Source organism: Oncorhynchus clarkii, chromosome 4, assembly GCF_045791955.1.
Source record: "Oncorhynchus clarkii lewisi isolate Uvic-CL-2024 chromosome 4, UVic_Ocla_1.0, whole genome shotgun sequence".
Classification (NCBI taxonomy): domain Eukaryota; kingdom Metazoa; phylum Chordata; class Actinopteri; order Salmoniformes; family Salmonidae; genus Oncorhynchus; species Oncorhynchus clarkii.
The window spans coordinates 58,567,141-58,588,051 of NC_092150.1; the positions used below are offsets into that span (position 1 = coordinate 58,567,141).

A 20,911-nucleotide genomic window follows, 5' to 3' on the forward strand; every position below is an offset into this window, starting at 1 on the left:
GAATGGGGGTACTTAAAAAAGAGACATTTCTAATAATCTCTCACGTACTCAATGATATGAGAACCCAATTGTCAATGTTGCAAGTCTGTTCAATTTAAGTGAACTCACTTCAATTGAATGGTAACACTTAGCCTTGTCTGTTGAAAAGCACTACTAAATGCTACAGCGAACGACCAAATAAACATTTAAATTGATCTGAATAGGGCGACAAATACCACAAGAGCTAATACATCCGCCCGGCCACTGCAGAAAAGGTCTCATCTGTTATAAATTTTAACTTTTCATCTTGCTTGATCAAAACCACATCTAAGGGCATAGTAGTGAGAAAATCATTTGAATACAGTACCTCACTACCACTTCAAGGGATAGTTTACCCAAATTACATACTGTTTCCTTACCCTGTATCAATGTTTCCGTTAGCCGGTATTAGCCGGCTTTTCCGTTCAAAAAAATGAAAAGACGATAAATAAAATTGCCGCCGGTCAATTGTCCAAGATAAATAATAAAAAAAGCCCATTGCGAGATAATCAATCAAATGTATTTATAAAGCCCTTCTTACATCAGGTGTAAAAGCACAAAGTGCTATACAGAAACCAACCTAAAACCCCAAACAGCAAGCAATGCAGGTGTAGAAGCACAGTGGCTAGGAAAAACTCCCTAGAAAGGCCAGAACCTAGGAAGAAACCTAGAGAGGAAAGAGGCTATGAGGGGTGGCCAGTCCTCTTCTGGCTGTGCCGGGTGGAGATAATAACAGAACATGGCCAAGATGTTCAAATGTATTTTAGCCAATTAATTGATTGAAATACCAGTTGATGTAGCACGAGAGATGCTGCGACAGCTCATCAAACAGAAGTTTGTTGCTGCTGGAGTGAAACATTTGCTTTAATAAGCCCAATCATTGAGCAAAAATTCTAAAGGCAATTGCATGTAAAAAAAAAAGGAAGAAAAAAACAAACATTGTCACAATTAAAAAGAGGCCTACAATTTTCTTTCTTCTCAACTGGTGAATTGAAGCACGCTTCCCATTCGCCATTCAAGTGCATTGGCAACTAGGCAGGCTTCAGATTGTCACATTGCAATGAGCTGGAGGCAGTATGCATTTTGAAAACACATACTTAATTGTTTAAAACCTGAACGGTTTACTAACTATTTTGAGGCACGCCTTGCCTTGATAGTAGCCTAGCCAAAATCTAACCAAACGTGCAGGCGATTATTTTAGAAACACTTCCATATGCCATTAAAACAAGTAGCCTTTTGGTTTCCAAATCAACTTTTTCTTTCCCATTGTCCAGTAACCAAAGGCACACTCCTAGTCATATTAGCAACCCGTGCTCCATGTTGCATATTTACATATCCTTTCTAAATTTCAACTGATATTTTCATCTCTGTCACATGAAACCCCTCACAAATGGTGTTTTCCCACTAATTGCATTATGGAACAAACATAACGCAATTAGCGTAGCCTACTGCCTTGTGCGCATTGCTGTGCGTATGGGTTTTATGTTTGGGGAAGCTAATTTTCAGCATAAAAATGCACCTTTAGAAAAAAAAGCATTCCATGCAACCTCACATTTGTAGACCTATGTAAGATAGTCATAATTTAGGCTAATAATAGGTTAATAATATAACTCAATCAAAAAAAGACTGTTCAATGTAGTACGTAGTGGCGTCCAGTAAGCAGGCTATATCACAGGACAATGTTGGCCTTTCTTAAATTGCATGCAATTCTACTACATTTTAAATGACTGGACACATTAGCAGAATGTTTTTTCACACAATTTACAGGGTAGACTACTCTGGGACTAACAAAAGTGGCACTGACCCAATGATAAAGACAGTGAATATGTACACATCATGGGGGCACTCTGTTCACAACGTTGACATCAGCAAACCGCTCGCCCACATGCCACCCTGCACGTGGTCTGCAGTTGTGAGGCCGGTTGGACGTACTGCCAAATTCTCTAAAATTACGTTGGAGGTGGCTTATGGTAAAATAAATTCAATTCCCTTGCAACAGCGCATTTACCGCAATCAGCATGCCAGTTGCACGCTCCCCCAAAAACCTGAGACATCTGTGGCATTGTGTTGTGACAAAACTGCACATTTTAAAGTGGCCTTTTATTGTCCCCAGTACAAGTTGCACCTGTGTAACAATCATGATGTTTAATCAGCTTCTTGATATGCCACACCTGTCAGGTGGATGGATTAGTTTAGCAAAGGAGAAATGCTCACTGACAGGGATGTAAACAAATTTGAGAGAAGTAAGATTTTTGTGTGTATTTAATATTTCTATTTCTTTTACACTTTACATGTTGCGTTTATATTTTTAAAGTAAATGTGATTCCTGACATTCAGAGCTCTGTGGTTGGACACCCTGATCAGGTTGCGCAACCAATGCATATGTACCCGGTAAATGTCTTAAATGTTTTTGAATTAAAATGCCCCTGGCCAAATGTCTGGTGCCGACCTTTCCTAACAAAAACCCTGCCCTGTAATCAGTCTATGGACACGGTAAGACAGCAATTCATTTGGGTGAACTATCCCTTTAACAATTTATTTTTAGTCTCTATGAGGTCAAAAGAAGAAAAAAAACATGACTTTCCCCTTCCCTGGGCTTTCACAGCACTCACAAAACCTATTTTAATTGACTCCCCTCCCCAAGCTTGGGCCTTGGAGTGAGTGATCATTTGTATTAATGCCACCACTGTTACAACGATCCCCTTCAGACAGTGAGAAAAAGCTTCTGTCTGGCTGGCTGGCGAGGTGTTATTTTGACTACTACTCACAAATATGATTTGATTTGGGCCTTTACTCCCCCCCCCCCCCCCCAGCCACAGTGCTGGACAGCCTCATTGACATGGCCTGACATCACTGACAACCATATTGGCAGCCGCTGCTGAGAGACAGAGTTACGGTTCCTCTATGAAGCGGAGTCTGCGTCTTAAATGGTACACTATTCCCTACATAGTGCATTACTTTTGACCAGAGCCCAAAATCATAGCACTATATAGGGAATGGGTGCCATTTGGGACACAGCCAGAGGTCTGGCCCAGTGCTGACAGCAGCCCAGTGGTTTAGAGGCATTGAAGGGAAGATGATCTATGGCTAATCTGTTGTACTAATGATCCTATGGAAAACACCTGCGACCGAGCAGGGGAAATTGACTCCTAGAGGGACATAGGTTCACTAGTATACATTATTAGGGAGGGACTAAAAGCTTGAGTTGCCCATATTCCGTTCAAATATTTCCCTCGTAGGGTCAAGATTGTGTACAAGAGGGGAACCTCATTTATCAAACCATCGATGAAATGAAGTGGACGTGTGCAAAAAGCCCCCCCCCCCGTACTTGACTTATCCGAGCGTATACCGATTCCCGCAGACTTCATCGTTCACACGCATGGTAAATATCCTGGAGAGAGAGAGGAGGATCGTGGTTCCCAAGGTGGTGTGATGTGCAGGAAAATCTCACCTCTCTCCTGAGACATGGGGGACTGGCTCAGGGTGGAATGGGAGCCCACATCAGACATGTTCCCAGGGGTCTGGGGGGCCATCTGGGTGCCTGGGAGTAGAGGGAAGCAAACGTCAGTGGGACACACACACATCCATATCTGTCGTGTTAGTGTGTTGGCCCGAAGAGCAGCAGTGTGTCTAGCAAAACGAACCCCTCTCCCTGGGAGCTGTGTGCCTGGTGCACTTTAATGAGCCCTACAGTGTATGTGTGCGTGTGCAGCAGTTTCTGTGGCGATGGGATGCAGAGGCGATCACAAGTCCGTTGGTACCTCAGTGTGGGGGCTAATGGCTGACGGCTCTCCCAGCAGGGGTGAGAGTGTGTGTGTAGATGACTAAATAGTCTCCCGTCGACCTCGTTATCACCACCCAGAGTAGCGAGAGAGAAAGGGTCGGGGTATAAACTGTAACTCTGGCCACAAATAAGGACAAATCTCCCTAAACTAGTCCAGCCTGGCGTCAAACGGGCAACAAGGCGCTGCACTGTGGGAGAGTAATTGTATTACAGTGACTCCGAACTGCTAACATAGTTTAGAAACTATTTTAATGACTGAGGCCTTTGTTTTGGAGCTGAGGCTAGAGCTCCTCCTCAGCTGCCTGTACGGAACCAATCCCCAGCTGCCTGTACGGAACCAGACTTCTCTCTTCCACTGTGACTAACTACTATAGAGTCGCTAATGCAAAAGAAGTTCTGAAAGAACTGCCTGTAATGAGACAAAGCTCTTTTTCCTCCACAGTTGTGCCAGTCATGACAACCAGAGCTGTGCTGTTCCACTGTGGAGGTCTCAGAACTGCTCTCTGAACTAGAAATGGCTGAAATACTACAAATTCAGTTAGTGTATCAAGCCTGGCAAAATGGCCCTTGTTCCCTGTCTGGAGTATGATATGTGTGTGTGTGAGATGGGGTATAGTGTTTGAAGGTTACTCCTAGAACTAGGTGCAGGGTTTCGTTCTATACCTGGGACGCTGGCGGGGGAGATTGGGCCGGAGCGTGATTGGCTGGAGCCAACAGGTGATCCCACGGGGGAGGGCGAGGGGCCGCTGCGCAGGCCGGGGAGGCGCGGGGATACATGGGGAGAGAAAGGAGACTGGGCCGGGTTACTCTGCTCGCCCTGGCTGCTGGTGGACCCCGAAGCACTGACCGCTGAGCTTACGGCCACCTCTGTGCCGGTAGGAAGGTCATCTATGGTGCCAGACAGGTCCTGGAACAGCAGAGGAGACAAGAGAGGAAGGTTAGTGTGAGGCAAACCAAGGGGAAAGCCAGGGTGGTGTTCACACACACCAAAAGGAATAAGAAAAAAAACTGAGTGAGCGACTACCTGGACGAGACCAATAACAAACGCAAATTAGTTTCCGGTTGCAAAACATTTTAAAAACGTGCTCCGTTGTGTGCTCTACATTAACATGACCCAGGAGAAATTCTGACTTTGAGCCAGTCTGCTAAGGTCAAGAACACCTTGAAATACACATTAAGAACCTCCACCGGTAGGTAGTCAAATCTTTACCAGTTACTTGATGACTTGACATAACGTCAAACATAGACAGAGAGACATTGGAGTGTTGGAAATGTCTCTTGAAGTCCAGGAAGGCTTTACCCAATTGAGTCACCGTAAAACCAGGCAGGCAGGCGCATGGTGGAAAATATTATCCCAGCACTGCTGTCAGGCTAGACTGTCAGTCTGTTCCAAATGGCGCCCTATTCCCTACTTGATGAAAAACTAACTGGGCAGAAACAACTCAGGTATTTAGACAAATTTGGCCAAATTACACCCATGAGAGAGCCATGGCAACGGCGTCAATGTCTTATCAGGAGTGGAGCCAATGTCTAATAGTGCCAACGAGTTGCCCTCCAAAGTGGCATGGGACCAAGTCATTTGCCTCCCCTCCCACTCAGCTACCGATTCCTGTGGAAACTGTGCAGTCGATGCTAGGGCTTGTGGGATGCGTTAAGATCCCAAATTAATAAAACCACTCGCATCAACAACAAAAAAAAACTGTTAAAAGCAATGAGGCTGATGCAACAGCTCAGAACATAAGCTTAAAATGTTGATAAACTATTAGGCTATTTCTTCACATTATAAACACAGGAAATGCACACACGGCAGTAGGCTATTACGTGGGACTGTTCCAAAAGGCAATAAATTAGCTGGAAAACACCATTCTCAAAAGTGACCAGAAATGTGATTATGCATGAAATACTTCACTATAAAAAGGTGCTTTCTTCTTCCCCAAACTCGACACTCACGCGCCACCTTTGTATGCCAGTTAGGCTCTGCACCCCTTGTAAAGCAGATTAATGTGTCCAGCATCCCGGAGTCGCCTCATTGCTGTTGACGTTGAGACGGGTGTTTTGCGGGTACTATTTAATGAAGCTGCCAGTTGAGGACTTGTGAGGCGTCTGTTTCTCAAACTAGACACTAATGCACTTGCTCTTGCTCAGTTGTGCACTGGGGCCTCCCACTCCTCTTTCTATTCTGGTTAGAGCCAGTTGCAGAGTAGTACACAGCATTGTACGAGATCTTCAGTTTCTTTGCAATTTCTCGCATAGAATAGCCTTCATTTTCTCAGAACAAGAATAGACTGAAGAGTTTCAGAAGAAAGTTGTGTGTTTCTGGCCATTTTGAGCCTGTAATCGATCCCACAAATGCTAATGTTCCAGATACTCAACTAGTCTAAAGCCGGTCAGTTTTATTGCTTCTTTAATCAGCAGTTTTCAGCTGTGCTAACATAATTGCAAAAGGGTTTTCTAATAATCAATTAGACTTTTAAAATGATAAACTTGGATTAGCTAACAACGTGCCATTGGAACACAGGAGTGATGGTTGCTGATAATGGGCCTCTGTACGCCTATGTAGATATTCCATTAAAAATCAGCCATTTCCAGCTACAATAGTCATTTACAACATTAACAATGTCTACACTGTATTTCTGATAAATGTGATGTTATTTTAATGGACAAAAAAAGTGATTTTCTTTAAAAAAAACTTTACACGATAGTGTATATTTACAAAATGACCAAGTAGGTGACCTGGAAGGCAAGACAAATCAAAGTGATTTGTAAGAAATGGTCTGATATCAAACTCCTGATTCAGACCTCTAGGAGACATGGTACACAAATGCTGAATCCAATACAATTCTCTTCTCAATAATAGATTATTAGTATCTCCCCCCTCCTTAGTCCTAAAATGACATTTGTTTTGGACCATTATCATGCACCCGTCTCAGAACAGGAGCATGGGAATAAAATACACATCTATACACTTAAATAGCGAATGGAGGACGCTTTTCCCTTGGTTCATTTTCATCCCAGGTAGGCTATACTCCTGTTGGAAAGCAAAGCAATGTGCTTAATATTAGAAAAGTTGAGAAATAAATATAGTAGGCCTAGCCTACAGAAAGCTAATGGGATCCTCCTCTTTTTAATAGAGGCCATCAAAACTCAGTTCTTAAGCAATTGCATAGCCTATAGAAATGTTGGGCAAAAATGAAGTGAAGTGAAGTGTTTGATTTAATTTTCGACACATTTGCATTGATGTCAAGAGTGATTATCGGAACAACAGTACTGAGTACCAGGCAGTTATCAAGTTTGGTAGGCTACAAATGAGCATCAGCAGCTTGGAGAAGCCTAATTACTGTGACTAAACCGTCACGTGGAATTTGACTGCGGTCATGACGTGTGACTGCCGGTGTAGTGGTAATACAGCCCCCACTCAGAGCTGGAGTTGGCGGACAGGCAGCTCTCACCTACGACCTTTCATTATGACACAATCTGAGGCCATAACAACCACTTAGAATGTATGATCAGTAACTTAACACACACACACACACACACCACACACACAGCAGTGAAGACCATCTCTGCATAAAAAAAAGATATCTTCTGCTATCAATCTTAGCCTACGTCAGCCAATTATACTTGAATGCACCTTACTGTGCAGTGGGATTCTTCTCCTCTCATTTGCACTCCTCTAAAGCTCCAAATGTGTTCCAAAAGTCTTTCTACTTCACCATCACAGAAGCGGATTGCGTCATTAGAGGCATGGGGGGGTTGGGGATTAGCCCAGAGCCCTGGTCAAAAGAACTCAGCCAAGGCCTTTCTCTTCAGTATGTGTAACACATTTGCAAAAAAAAGCCTTTATTTCAAAGTTTGAAAGGCATTGGAGGGCCACTTAAACCTGTTTACATATTCCTCAAGACTTGTGCCGCTTGCATGATTTATGGTTATAATTATTCACATTCGTTATGGGCCTCGGCTTACTAAATTGATGAATATAATTATTCAGCCTCATTGGTCTTTCGGGCTTTTACCTCCTTCCCTTCCCTCATCCCCCTTTCCATTCTAGACTCTGCAGTGAAATAGGGGAAGGATAAATAAATGAATGTGGGTTCTCATTGGGGCAGAGAGAGTGAGAGAGACGGGCACAGCAGTAGCGCCCACATGCAGTCAGCTCCTCTCAGTTCACTCTTTCCATGCAGCGTTACCCTCGAGTTTGGGCAGCAGCCATGTAAAAGAAAACACCAACAACAGAGAACCATTACATTTTCTACAGAAATGCTTACAACTCAACTTTAAAGGAGCCAAGTACACTTGTACCACAGTGCAGAGGGAAAGGAAGTTGCCATTTTGTTTAGCTGCTGAAAATCTGTTTCTTATAGTATCTTGCTGATTTCCCAGCACTCAGAATGGCTCAGCCTGAGTGTGTGTGTGTGTGTGTGTGCTTGTGATTCACCACAGGCAGCAGTGTGGGGGAGTAAGTACATCCAGAACATTACTGTCCTCGCTACTCATACCCTGGCTATGTGGACACGCCGCACCAGGACCAAGGACTTATAATCAAAGACAAGCCTTCCCAAATGGCACCCTATTCCCTAGATAGTGCCCTACTTTTGACCAGAGCCCTATGGACCCTGGTCAAAAGTAGTGCACTATAAAAAAAAAAGTATTAGGGTGCCATTTGGGACAGACTAGGTAAAACCAGGGATGTAAACTAGCTATGACCATGAACACATTCACCAGAGCAGCCGCCATTTTCTTCTTTTTCATCCCCCAGCCCTTTGATTCTGTCCATATAGCTTGATGAAAGAAAAGAGTTTGCCTTTGAAAAATATGCAATTGAGAAAATACTGAAAGCCAAGGAAGGCCAGGGGGACTGCCTGGGCCTCGCCTAGATCTCTCCCCTATCAAAATTGTCCCTGATTGGGCCTCCTGAGAAGCAGTAGGAGGCAGCAGCGGTAGTGGAGGTAGCCCTGAGCAGAAAACTGTGGTGTGTACGCACACAGAGACATTCACAAGACTGATGAGGGGAATCAGACTCTCCCCTACTGTGAAATCTGACAATCTGAAAGGAGCGCTGGCGTATTAGGTTTGATAAGCGCTCTCTGGAGGCTGTGTGTGTGTGTGTGTCTGGAGACGGTGGGAACGTGCCTCTGTGCGGAGTGATGGATGGGGGATTAGACAGACAGCCTCTAGAGGGGAGGGCACGCACACACAGACACACACACTCTCTCTGGGATGAGGAAGAGGCACAGTCATGCCATGTTCAAAAGAGGACTGACTGGCTATTCTTCTGAGGATGAGTTCAGAAGAAACAGCAAACTCAAGCACTGGTGCAGAATGGTAATGTGAACAAGAGTGAGCTTTTGTGTGTTTTAGTGTATGTGATGTGCACAGATGCCAGAGAGAAAGAGAGAGGATGAGGTTCTTCTTGAAAAAAACAGTTCATATGCCCACTGTGACTGCACCTTCCAAAGCATACCCCATAAGCACTGCCTTAGCAATACCATAATAAAGAAATGATCAATTGAGAGGGGCCTGAAATATAACCTTGTGGTACTCCTTATCTTTTTCCCCTCTCATCCTGTCTGCTATTTAACCCAAGGGTTAGTGTGATGAGTGAGTCACTCTCCTTCCCGCCATCACAACACAACAAACGCATGTACGCCCCCCGGGGGAAAACTCTCACATTCACACCCAATTAAATATTGACAGCCAACAGAGGCTTTTTGTGGTGTCACCATTTCAGACGGCGCCCATCACCGTGGCTCTGGATGCCCTGGTCTCTGTGGAGATATTGCGGGCAGGCTAGAACCAATCGGCTCCGGGCCTGAATTAGCCAACCACCAATGAGGAATGGCATCATATGGAGAAGGGAGGCTTGGGGGAAGGAATAGTCGCTAGCAATAGAATGAAACGAACCCATCCCAAGGAGTTCTCTCGGAGGAGTTGAGGAGAGAGGCATCAGCATTTGCAATCATGAGTAGCAGTCAGACGACAAACATGCAGGGCTGTGCTGGGAAATAATTGAGACTTAATGATAGCGTTTAAGAAATAGTGGGGAACGGGGACAGCAGCAATCTGACTGATTTCTCTAAGGGTGCCTGTGTGTGATTGAGGCTGGGCGCGTGTGTATAAACCAAATATAGCTGAGCAGTACAATTAAAACAATATATTCCTCATTTGGCTTGAATAGAGGTGCGGGACATGTTTGAGGGAGATGGGAGTTTGTGTAGAATAGATTTACCAATACGATCTGGAACAAAGGAAGAAAGCGAGGAACACGAAAATAAAACCCGCTGGCGAATTTGAAACCTGTCCAAGACTTTCATTATCTTTGATGTTGTAGATGGAAAAAAAGAGCAATTTAGTCAGCATAATTGCCTTCTCCCTTCGCTCTCTCTTCCTCCTGCTAATCAATGAGGGAGTGAGGGACAAGACCGAGAGCAAGAGAGGATGAGAGCAAGAGAGGATGAGAGCGAGAGAGATTGAGGGAGCAGCAGACGTCACCACTGGCTGTCTGATCCTGATCCCGCCACCCCTCCTGCTCTGCCACTGCAGTTGGCATGGCGCCAGCTGACGCCTTTGTCTGCCACCGTGGTAATCGGCAGTGGCAGCGGTTAGTGCCCGTCTGGTGATGGACAGGCAGGCACAACGACTGCCCATATTCTAGTCTGAGTCCCAAATCGCACACGATTCCCGATTTAGTGCACCACTTTTGACCAAGGCACTACATCGGGATTAGGCTATTTAGGGCACTATATAGGGAAAAGGACGCCATTTGGGACGCATCCCTAGCCCCCATCATGGCCCATTCCTCCGTTTATCAAAAGGTCTAGACGGAATATGCCACACACAGAACCTATAATCTGCCACCCCACACACAGCCACTCTGGGAGGATGAGAAGACAAGCCCGTCTGACTGTATTCTAGTGATCGTCCAGGACATCCCAAGCCTTCAAACCAAGCACATATGTTTATTTCATGTTTGATCATTTTGCCCATGAACACATTTCTGTTTGCAGCCCATGGCTGTATTCATTAGACACCGAAAGGAAGAAAACCAACAAACTGCGTGGGACTACCTGAACTTGAAAACTTGTTGCAAAACATTTTTGCTATGGTGTACACTATTGAATACAACCCATGTGTTCCACTGTGAAATGGACTGGATGTTTAATTTGACCCAGAGCTGTAATCTCCCTGGACACCTTTTGTTCTTAGTTTATCCTCATGGTGATGCAGTACGGTGAGAAAGAGAGAGACAGAGAGAGAAAGAGACAGAGAGAGAAAGAAAGAGACAGAGAGAGAGAAAGAGAGAGAGAGAGAGAAAGAGACAGAGACATAGAGAAAGAGACAGAGAGAGAGAGAGAATGAGAGAGAATGAGAGACAGAGACAAAAATCAAATCAAATCAAATCAAATTTTATTTGTCACATACACATGGTTAGCAGATGTTAATGCGAGTGTAGCGAAATGCTTGTGCTTCTAGTTCCGACAATGCAGTAATAACAAGTAATCTAACTAACAATTCCAAAACTACTGTCTTGTACACAGTGTAAGGGGATAAAGAATATGTACATAAGGATATATGAATGAGTGATGGTACAGAGCAGCATAGGCAAGATACAGTAGATGGTATCGGGTACAGTATGTACAAATGAGATGAGTATGTAAACAAAGTGGCATAGTATAGTATAAAGTGGCTAGTGATACATGTATTACATAAGGATACCGTCGATGATATAGAGTACAGTATATACGTATGCGTATGCGTATGAGATGAATAATGTAGGGTAAGCAACAGACAGACAGAGAGAGAGGGGGTTGAGGGCTAGAGAGAGAGGGGGGGTTGAGGGCTAGAGAGAGAGAGAGAGAGAGAGAGAGAGGAGAGGGTTTAGGGCTAGAGAGAGAGAGGAGGGGGTTGAGGGCTAGAGAGAGAGAGGAGGGGGTTGAGGACACACTCCACCTCAAGAGCATCACTTCTGCTCCGAATGAAAGAAGCTTTGCTTTGAAATGGAAACTACTGGCTCAGCAGATGCTTTGAGAGATGAGATTGGTAGAAAGATGAGACAGAGAGAGAGAGAGAGACAGAGAGACAGAGAGCGAGAGAGAGAGAGAGAGAGAGAGAGAGAGAGAGAGAGAGAGAGAGAGAGAGAGAGAGAGAGACGGGCAGAAAGATGAGAAAAGAAAGAGAGGGTGGGGGGTTGGATAGACTGCAGGTAGAACAGACAGAGTAGCTGGTTTGAGAACACACTTCTCGTCCTAGGTTTTAGAGAGAGCGTGTGAGAATGAGAACGTGTGCTAGACGACAGATAAAGCTGACGGCGGAACACAGACTGCATCCCAAACGGCACCCTATTCCCAACATAGTGCACTAGTACCGTCATTGTGTAGGCCGTCATTGTAAATATAAATGTAAATAAGAATTTGTTCTTAACTGACTTGCCTAGGTAAATAAAATACAATATATATATATTTTTAAAACCTATGCACTATACAGGAAATAGGGTGTTTCTGTGACCCGCTAATCTGATCTCTGGTTAAAAAAAATAATAATTAAAAAACGCATGTTAATCTTCACTTTCCAGTGGAATGGCATGGGCCCTAGTCTCACCCCATGGCAACATCTCATTGTCAGACTCACCTGTCTGTCAAGAGTCTGGAAGAGGACCGTCTTAAAAATTCTGGGGATACGGTGTGTAACCGGAGGGAGATTTTCCCCCACATGCAATTTATACTGGCGCGAATGCGATCAACTTTCACCCTCGTCAGACTGCTCTAAACTCTAATTCACATAAGCGAGGGTACGAAGTTATCCCGCATCTCCCCGACATAAATAACCATATAGGAGACTTGGGGTGGGAGGGTTACTTTTACTGAGAAATATAAGTTGGCTAACCGGGCGATCTGCATTGTGTCCCGCCACCCACCACCTGCCAACCCCTCTTTACACTACTGCTACTCTCTGTTCATCATATAAGCATAGACACTTTAACCATATCTAAATGTACATACTACCTCAATCAGCTCGACTAACCGGTGCCTGTATGTAGCCGCGCTACTGTTATGTTACACTGTCTTTTTACTGTTGTTTTTATTTCTTTACTTACCTATTGTTCACCTAATACCTTTTTTGCACTACTGGTTAGAGCCTGTAAGTAAGAATTTCACTGTAAGGTCTACTACACCTGTTGTATTCGGCGCACATGACAAACGTTGATTTGATACCAAATTTAAAAAGGTGTGTCATTGATCATTTGAGTATATGTCTATACAGCTTAAACCGAGCCATGCCTCTACGGCTTAATAATGGATAGAAATACTGCTTCAATCCTGTAGTAGTCTGTGCACAACCTTACCTCCAACAACTAATGTTTCAGCTTATATTTCATCTTACAATGCAGTTTACGATCTAACAGCACATTGAGTGCTAATGATGTAAAGATCAAGAAATGGTGGGGAGGGAGTCTTTCCCTCTAATTCTTCACGTACGCACACAGCGGGTAAAAACAGACAGGCCCTGTGATGCTTTTCCACCTCAGCGCTGTGGCGGGCTTGATGAGCTGTTGCTGAACGGAGCTTGGCTCCCTGTAGAAGCTCACAGAATGAGAGGAGAGCAGAGCAAAGAGAGGAGAGGAAAGAAGGAGAGCTGAGGAAAGCAGAATATAGGAGAGGAACACTGCACTGGAGCTCCAACCCTCTCTCCCCCATCTGCCCCTGGGACCCAGGCCAACCAATGGCAGCACGGCAGCCCATCCCCCACCCCCTGCCAACTGCTCAGCCAACCAGCTCCCAGCTCTGCCTGCCTCGGCAGCACACACCCCCACCTCTCTCTCTCTGCCTGCTTTAGTCTCCCTTCCTCCTCCCTCTCTCTCGTTTTCCGTCCCCCTTGTGCGCATTCTAATTATGGGGAGTGAGCCGCAGCGCACGAAGGAGAGAGAGAAGAATCAAAGGAGCTACGGAGAAAACGGAGAGGAGAAATGAGAGCGAGAGGATACATTCTAGGGCTCAAGAGAAACACTCTCCTTTCAGCCTGCAAGTAAATTAGAATGCAGTGTATGTGTGCGTGTAGGGAAACACACACACACTGCATTCTAATTTACACCCTGCATTCCCACACTCCCCTTCACTCCCTCAAATACCATAGCCCCACTATCAAAGCACGGGCACAGGGGAGAGGACGGGAGCCCAGACATTGAAAGAGGAGAGAAAAAAATTCAGAAGATGGAAAAGAGAGGGGGGAAAAGAGGGAGAAAATCAATGTATGTGTAAGGGGAATGGAAACAGCAGAAAGAACAAAAATCATTGAGGAACGGGAAAGAGGGAGGGGGAGGCTGGTTGTTTCAGAGAGCAGGATGTAGCTAATGAACAGCAGACGAAGACAGAGCAGAGAGAAGAAGGAAATCACAGAATGCAGGCTTTTTGCGTTCTCTTCCCGCTCTGCTCTGCTATAATCTTTCAAACTCAGCAGCCTCCCCCTTGCCTCGCTGGTTTATTTATTGCGGTGCATTTTTCTGCCTCTGAAACGAGTTCTGGGCTCAAAGCCCCCACTAGACCTTTTAATCATCTTATGCCTCATATTCTCTGTTGGTTCTCTCTCGCGCTCCTCTCCAACTCACTCTTTGAGCTGCACTTGCTCCTATTCTCCCACAAGTAAACATTAGTCGGTTCTATTGTTTTGTAATACAAATATTTCTCTTTCCTTAACCTATCATTTTCACAAAATGGGCTCTGGATAGAGAAAGAGAACAGCGTGGGCAAATAAATACACACCAAGAGGCACTGCCTGTCTCTGTGTGTGTCGCATTTCCATCTACGTGGGCTGGTACCCATGTCTCACTGGGACATGGCTCCAGAGGTCCTGCTCGAACTTGGAGCCAAGGCAAAGTCCTGGGTACTTTTCAGCTGGCACTTACATAATGACTTCACAAAGCAACAGTCTTTAATGATGCAGAGGTTGTTGATTCCGCTCGCCCAAAGTCTTTAGTGTCACACTCCTGATGGAAACACGATTACACTAGAGCTTACATGAACATAAAACACTGACGACACCCTAGTGTGGGGCTAAGTCCCCTCCCAAAAAGCACCAACCTACACAAATCAGGTGCTCCTAAAGCCTTCTGTAGCTCCTGATTGGCTCTGCTGCTAGAATCTGGTGATGGTGCTAGTGAATATTGTGTCAACCACTATGTCACACAGTGGATTTCATAATTTGTCTCTCAGTGTACTAGTAACACAACTGATCTGGTGTTATTGTAGATGCTCTTCCCGATAAGGGATTCCTTTGAACTTCACAGTTAACCCAGTGGCCGTGTCCGACTACCCATACTAGCATACCACATGCTTAAAACGGCATACTATTTAACATGTACCGTTTAGTGCAAAGTATGTCAGGGCCGCAACACAGTAGCGGCTCCCGATTGGCTGAGTAAGTGGGGCGGGGCCGAGTGCGGGTGGATTTTTCCAAATTCAACAGACATGCGTTGCATTAACCAGCCTGATAACAGCTCATTTCCAATTCAACGAATGTCTCTAAACTCTGAACAGGGGAGGAATGGAGTTATAGGCTTACTCAGGCTGGTTATAGGCAGACTATCACATTCAACCTAAACCGTAGCCCATCTATCCTATTGATGAAGGACTGCAGACAGAAACAGATCATTTCGTTCCATATACAGTATTTATTTTGTGAAACCAAAGTGCTAAAACATACAGTACCAGTCAAACATTTGGACACACCTACTCATTCAAGGGTTTTTCTTGATTTTGACTATTTTATACATTGTAGAAGAATAGTGAAGACATCAAAACTATAAAATAACATATGGAATCATGTGGTAACCAAAAAAAGGGTTAAATCAAAATGTATTTTAGATTTGAGAATCTTTAAAGTAGCCAGCCCTTGATGACAGCTTTGCACGCGCTTGGCATTCTCTCAACCAGCTTCATGAGGTAGTCACCTGGAATGCATTTCAATTAACAGATGTGCCTTGTTAAAGGTTCATTTGTGGAATTCCTTTCCATGTTAATGTATTTGAGCTAATCAGTTGTGTTCAAGTAACAGACATCCCAACATCAACTGTTCAGAGGAGGCTGCATGAATCAGGCCTTCATGGTCAAATTGCTGCAAAGAAAACACTACTAATAGGACACCAATGAGAAGAAGAGACTTGCGTGGGCCAAGAAACACAAGCAATGGACATTAGACCGGTGGAAATCTGTCTAGACCGTTGGTTCCATCCGCTGTGTCTTTGTTAGACAGAGTAGGTGAACGGATGATCTCCGCATGTGTGGTTCCCACCGTGAAGCATGGAGGAGGAGAGATGGTGCTTTGCTGGTGTCACTGTCAGTGATTTATTTAGAATTCAAGGCACACTTAACCAGCATGGATACCACAGCATTCTGCAGCGATACAGTTTGCGCTTAATGGTACTTTGTTAATCAACAGGACAATGACCCAACACACCTCCAGGCTGTGTAAGGGCTATTTGACCAAGAAGGAGAGTGATGGATTGCTGCATCAGATGACCTGGCCTCCACAATCACCCGACCTCAACACAATTGATATGGTTAGGGATGAGTTGGACTGCAGAGTGAAGGAAAAGCAGCCAACAAGTGTTCAGCATATATGGGAACTCCTTCAATACTGTTGGAAAAGCATTCTAGGTGAAGCTGGTTGCAAGAATGCAAAGCTATCACCAAGGCAAAGGGTGGCTACTTTGAAGAATCTCAAATATAAAATGTTTGTTTAACACTTTTTTGGTTACTACATGATTCCATATGTGGTATTTTATAGTTTTGATGTCTTCATTATTATTCTACAATGTAAAAAAATAAAATAATGTAAAAATAAAGAAAAACCCTTGAATGAGTAGGAGTCCAAACTTTTGACCAGTAGTGTATATCAATTAAACACCAACACTTTTCAAACTACTTGGCCTACAATTAAACACCACAGCAAAATCTTCACTACTCATAATATTACCAATTAAGTAGCCTAGTTTCGTTGTTTGGCTACTTGAAGAGAACTAGGGCCTATAACGCGCAGCACACCTCTTCATCTGTATTGTGGAAAAGTGTGCATCGATTTCTACTAGAAGAAGAGCCGAAATGAGCAGAACACCCTGGCATTTAAACCATACTCAAGTTTAGAAAACGCACACTCCATTTTCGCACACTGAGAACGCATCATGTGTGATTGCGTCGTTTCCCGTTATTCGTTGATTTCGGTAGCACAACCCCATATCTAAATTGATCAGCTGTTGTCAAAGCCGAAAAGAGTATGACATCGGGGCATTGGAACAACACTGGATTTTCTAAACGTCGCATACTATAAAATAAAAAGAAATGTGCGCATACTAAAACGGCCTATTTTAGGACGCAAAGTATGGGTATTCTGACAAAGCTGGTGTTCAGGGTGTCATTCCTTATTTAGGCACCAGCATCGCCATCAGCCCCTGGTGCAGAGGAAGTATTATCTGTGTGCCTTGAGTGTGTTTGATTGGAATGTGTACACTTGCAAGTAGTGTAATTAATAGCCGGCCGTGTTTGATCATCCCCGTAATAAAGGGAATTTGAAATATATCCCCCCCCCCCATTCGTATTTATTTAAAATCAGCCAGTCTTTAAATAAAATAATACAAATAAAATAAACATGGTTAGCCTCCTGGAGGTAAATGGGCTTCTCTTTTTTTTCCGTGGTCTTTTCTTATGCCTTAACGAAGGATGAGTCCCAAATGGCACCCTATTCCCTATATAGTGCATTACTTCAGATCAGAGCCCTACGGGCCTAGTTAAAATATAGTGCACTTTAAAAAGGAATAGGGTGCCATTTGGGCTGCAGCCTAGGCCTCAGAGGTTTAAGGGCGGGAAGGCAGCAAAGGGAACCCTGTTGTTGCTGTGTGGTTGTGATGTCTGTTCTGCGTGGTTACAGACACATGCTAATGGAGCTAGCGCTAGAAACCAAAGCCAGGCTCACTAAGCCTCTCTCCCGCTGAGATGCACACTAATACCTCATGCAGACTCCCAACTACCTGCCACATAGGTTTCACTCATTATTTACACTGATTGATGCGTGTGTAGCTGGTCACCATAAGAAAAATTGCTATTTTAGGCTTAGGAGTTAGGGGGGGTTAGGGTTAAGGTTCAGGGGTTAGGGAAAAAATGATTTTGAATGGGAATCAATTGTTTGGTCCCCACGAGGATAGTAAAACAAACGTGTGTGTATGTGTCAGAGAAAGATGGCTAATGATGTATGTCCTTATTTTCCTAGACCCTCTTACGCTTTCAGGGCACACACACACACACACACACACACACACACACACACACACACACACACACACACACACACACACACACACACACACACACACACACACACACACACACACACACACACACACACACACACACACACACACACACACACACACACACACACACACACACACACACACACACACACACACACGATTCCCCTTAGACAGTATAGACTTTGTCCCACTATGTTTAAAATAGCTAGGACAAAGGCCAACTGGACAACACAGAGTCGTAAGAACAAAGCTACCCCTTTAATACAGAAACATACTTTCTCCACCAGCACAAACAAATCTACATTTACTGGCCAAAGTCCCTCTCGTCGCCACTATTTAACCAGACAAGTGGTGCATCTCTGACAGGAGAAAATCATCACCAATAATAAATAATAACTGAACAAAAATATAAACGCAACATGTAAAGTGTTGGTCCCATGTTTCATAAGCTGAAATAAAAGATCCCAGAAATGTCTTAAACACTCAAAAATAATATTTCTCTTTACATCCCCCGTTAGTAAGCATCTCCTTTGCCAAGATAATCCATCCACCTGACAGGTGTGGCATATCAAGGAGCGGATTAAACAGCATGATCATTACACAGGTGCTGGGGACAATAAAAGGCCACTCTAAAATGTGCAGTTTTGTCACTACACAATGAAATAGATGTCTCAAGTTGAGATAGTGTGCATTTGGCATTCTGACCGCAGGAATGTCCACCAGAGCTGTTGCCAGAGAATTGATTGGGTGGGCCTATGCTCTCCCAGGCCCACCCATGGCTGTGACCCTGCCCAGTCATGTGAAATCCATAGATTAGCGCCTAATGAATTTATTTCAATTGACAAATTTCCTTATATCAACTGTAACTCCGTAAAATCGTTGAAATTGTTGCATTTACATTTTTTGTTCAGTAATAGTTCCTTAATTCCTTAAGCCGTTTAAAATGTGGCACGGTCGGATGTGGGGAGATGTAGTGAATAACGCGTGGGCCACTTGGCTCAAGGGTGTGACAGTGAGAGCCTTTGCTCCGTTTCTCTCTCACAGACAGACACACCACACAGTTTGAATGTCTTCTCCTGCAGAATGACAGAGCAATAGTCATTAGAGGATGTGATACGTGGGCAAAGCTTTGCATGCCCTGTCATGTCAGTGGGCTGCCTCTCCTCTGCCTCTCTCATGCTGCTTTCTGACAAATAAGGGCAGTGTGGACAGGACCCCACATGTACCTCTAACACACACACAGTGTATGACAGTAATCCCCCCTTGTGGATGTCCAATGGGGCGCTTGTCATCCTGTGTGTGTGTGCGGTGTGATGTGTCAAGACAACAGCGAGATCACCTACGAGGGGGGGGGGTTAACATGCCTCGTATTCAGACAGAACTGGCAGATTTCCCCCCGCTGAACAGACACGTGTCAAAACAGAGACCGTGTCCTAAATGGCTCCCAATTCCCTTTATAGTGCATAACTTCCTTCTTTTTTTTTTACCAGGGCCCAGTAGTGCACTATAAAGGGGGCAGGAGAGGCCATTTTGTCTGGGCTCCATAGGGAACACCCAGCTGACTGAGAAGAGAGGAGTGTTAGGATAGGCGCCCATGGCTACTCATATACCTCAGCTTTAGAATGGAACTGGAACGGTTGTGAGCAGTATCAGTGATAAAGGCTCATTCACAGCCCTCGCTGCTCTGGGAGGGGCAGGGCTGTAAAAGTCTATGGGAGGAGACTGAGGAGATAAACAACGCAGTGCACACAAAAATCAGCTGTTTACCGGGCGGCGTTGGTGATTGAGAAATTAAGCAGTATGGGAGAAATCGGGGCCGATGCGAGCTGGACAGGGCTCAGCATTAACGCTTGTTAAGTTAAGGTTAAGTTGTCCGAATGGACGAGTAGAAAATATTACGCAAAAAAAAAATATGTATATCACAATAACAAACTAGGCTACTCCGACCAGAATTGGATCAAAAGTGTTCTCCGGATGCAATGTCATCCCAATCTCTGCAGAGTGCATCTTTCAATCATGCAGTCGCAAGATGCATTTTGAGATCAAAACGAGGCTACAGCAAACATTTGTTGGTATTAATTACCAGTTAGCATGTTATTTGCCCAGTTAGTTAATCCTGGAAAAGTCACGGTGTGTGCATCACCTGCGTGTGTTACCAGTGGACCGTTGCCAAAGGAGAGAGAACGAGAGAGAGACACACATTCACACAGCAGGTAAAATAAGGATATACAATAAACTAACTAGATAGCCAATTCAAAACGTAGTGTAGTTTGGCTGGTTAACTACTAGCATGTATTCATGTCATTGTCTTTCCCCCGGCACTCGTGTATAACCAACCGCAAATGCCCATCACACAGTTGATACAGGTGCATAGTTGATTAAACTAAACAGTCTCTCAAGCGCTCATAATTGGCAAGGATTCCCCTCTATTCAATACTGGCAATGTACCGTGCCTTGCAAAATTATTCATCCCCCTTGGCGTTTTTCCTATTTTGTTGCATTACAACCTGTAATTTAAATAGATTTTTTATTTTGATTTAATGTAATGGACATACACAAAATTGTTTAAATTGGTGAAGTGAAATGAAAAAAAAATAACATTTAAAAAAATATATATATTTATTTTTAATTTAAAAAAGTGGTGCATGCATATGTATTCACCCCCTTTGCTATGAAGCCCCTAAACAAGATCTGGTGCAACCAATTACCTTCAGAAGTCACATAATTAAAGTCCACCTGTGTGCAATCTAAGTGTCAAATGATCTGTCACATGATCTCAATATATGAGACCAAGCAGCTCTCCAAACAGGTCA

At 44.2% G+C, this 20,911-nt stretch overlaps 2 protein-coding genes across 8 annotated transcripts in view; one reads left to right on the forward strand and one right to left on the reverse strand.

Moving 5' to 3' along the window:
• Positions 1–20,911, forward strand: part of LOC139407008 (transmembrane protein 242) — a 407,233-nt gene that overhangs the window by 34,161 nt on the left and 352,161 nt on the right. The window lies entirely within an intron of this gene.
• Positions 1–20,911, reverse strand: part of LOC139407001 (AT-rich interactive domain-containing protein 1B-like) — a 115,423-nt gene that overhangs the window by 26,673 nt on the left and 67,839 nt on the right. For all 7 annotated transcript variants that reach the window (XM_071150237.1, XM_071150232.1, XM_071150239.1 and 4 more), the window contains 2 exons: positions 4,466–4,709; positions 3,470–3,559 (listed from right to left, as the gene is read on the reverse strand). In XM_071150237.1, the coding sequence (XP_071006338.1) occupies positions 3,470–3,559; positions 4,466–4,709 (334 nt within the window). The remainder of the gene's footprint in view (positions 1–3,469; positions 3,560–4,465; positions 4,710–20,911) is intronic.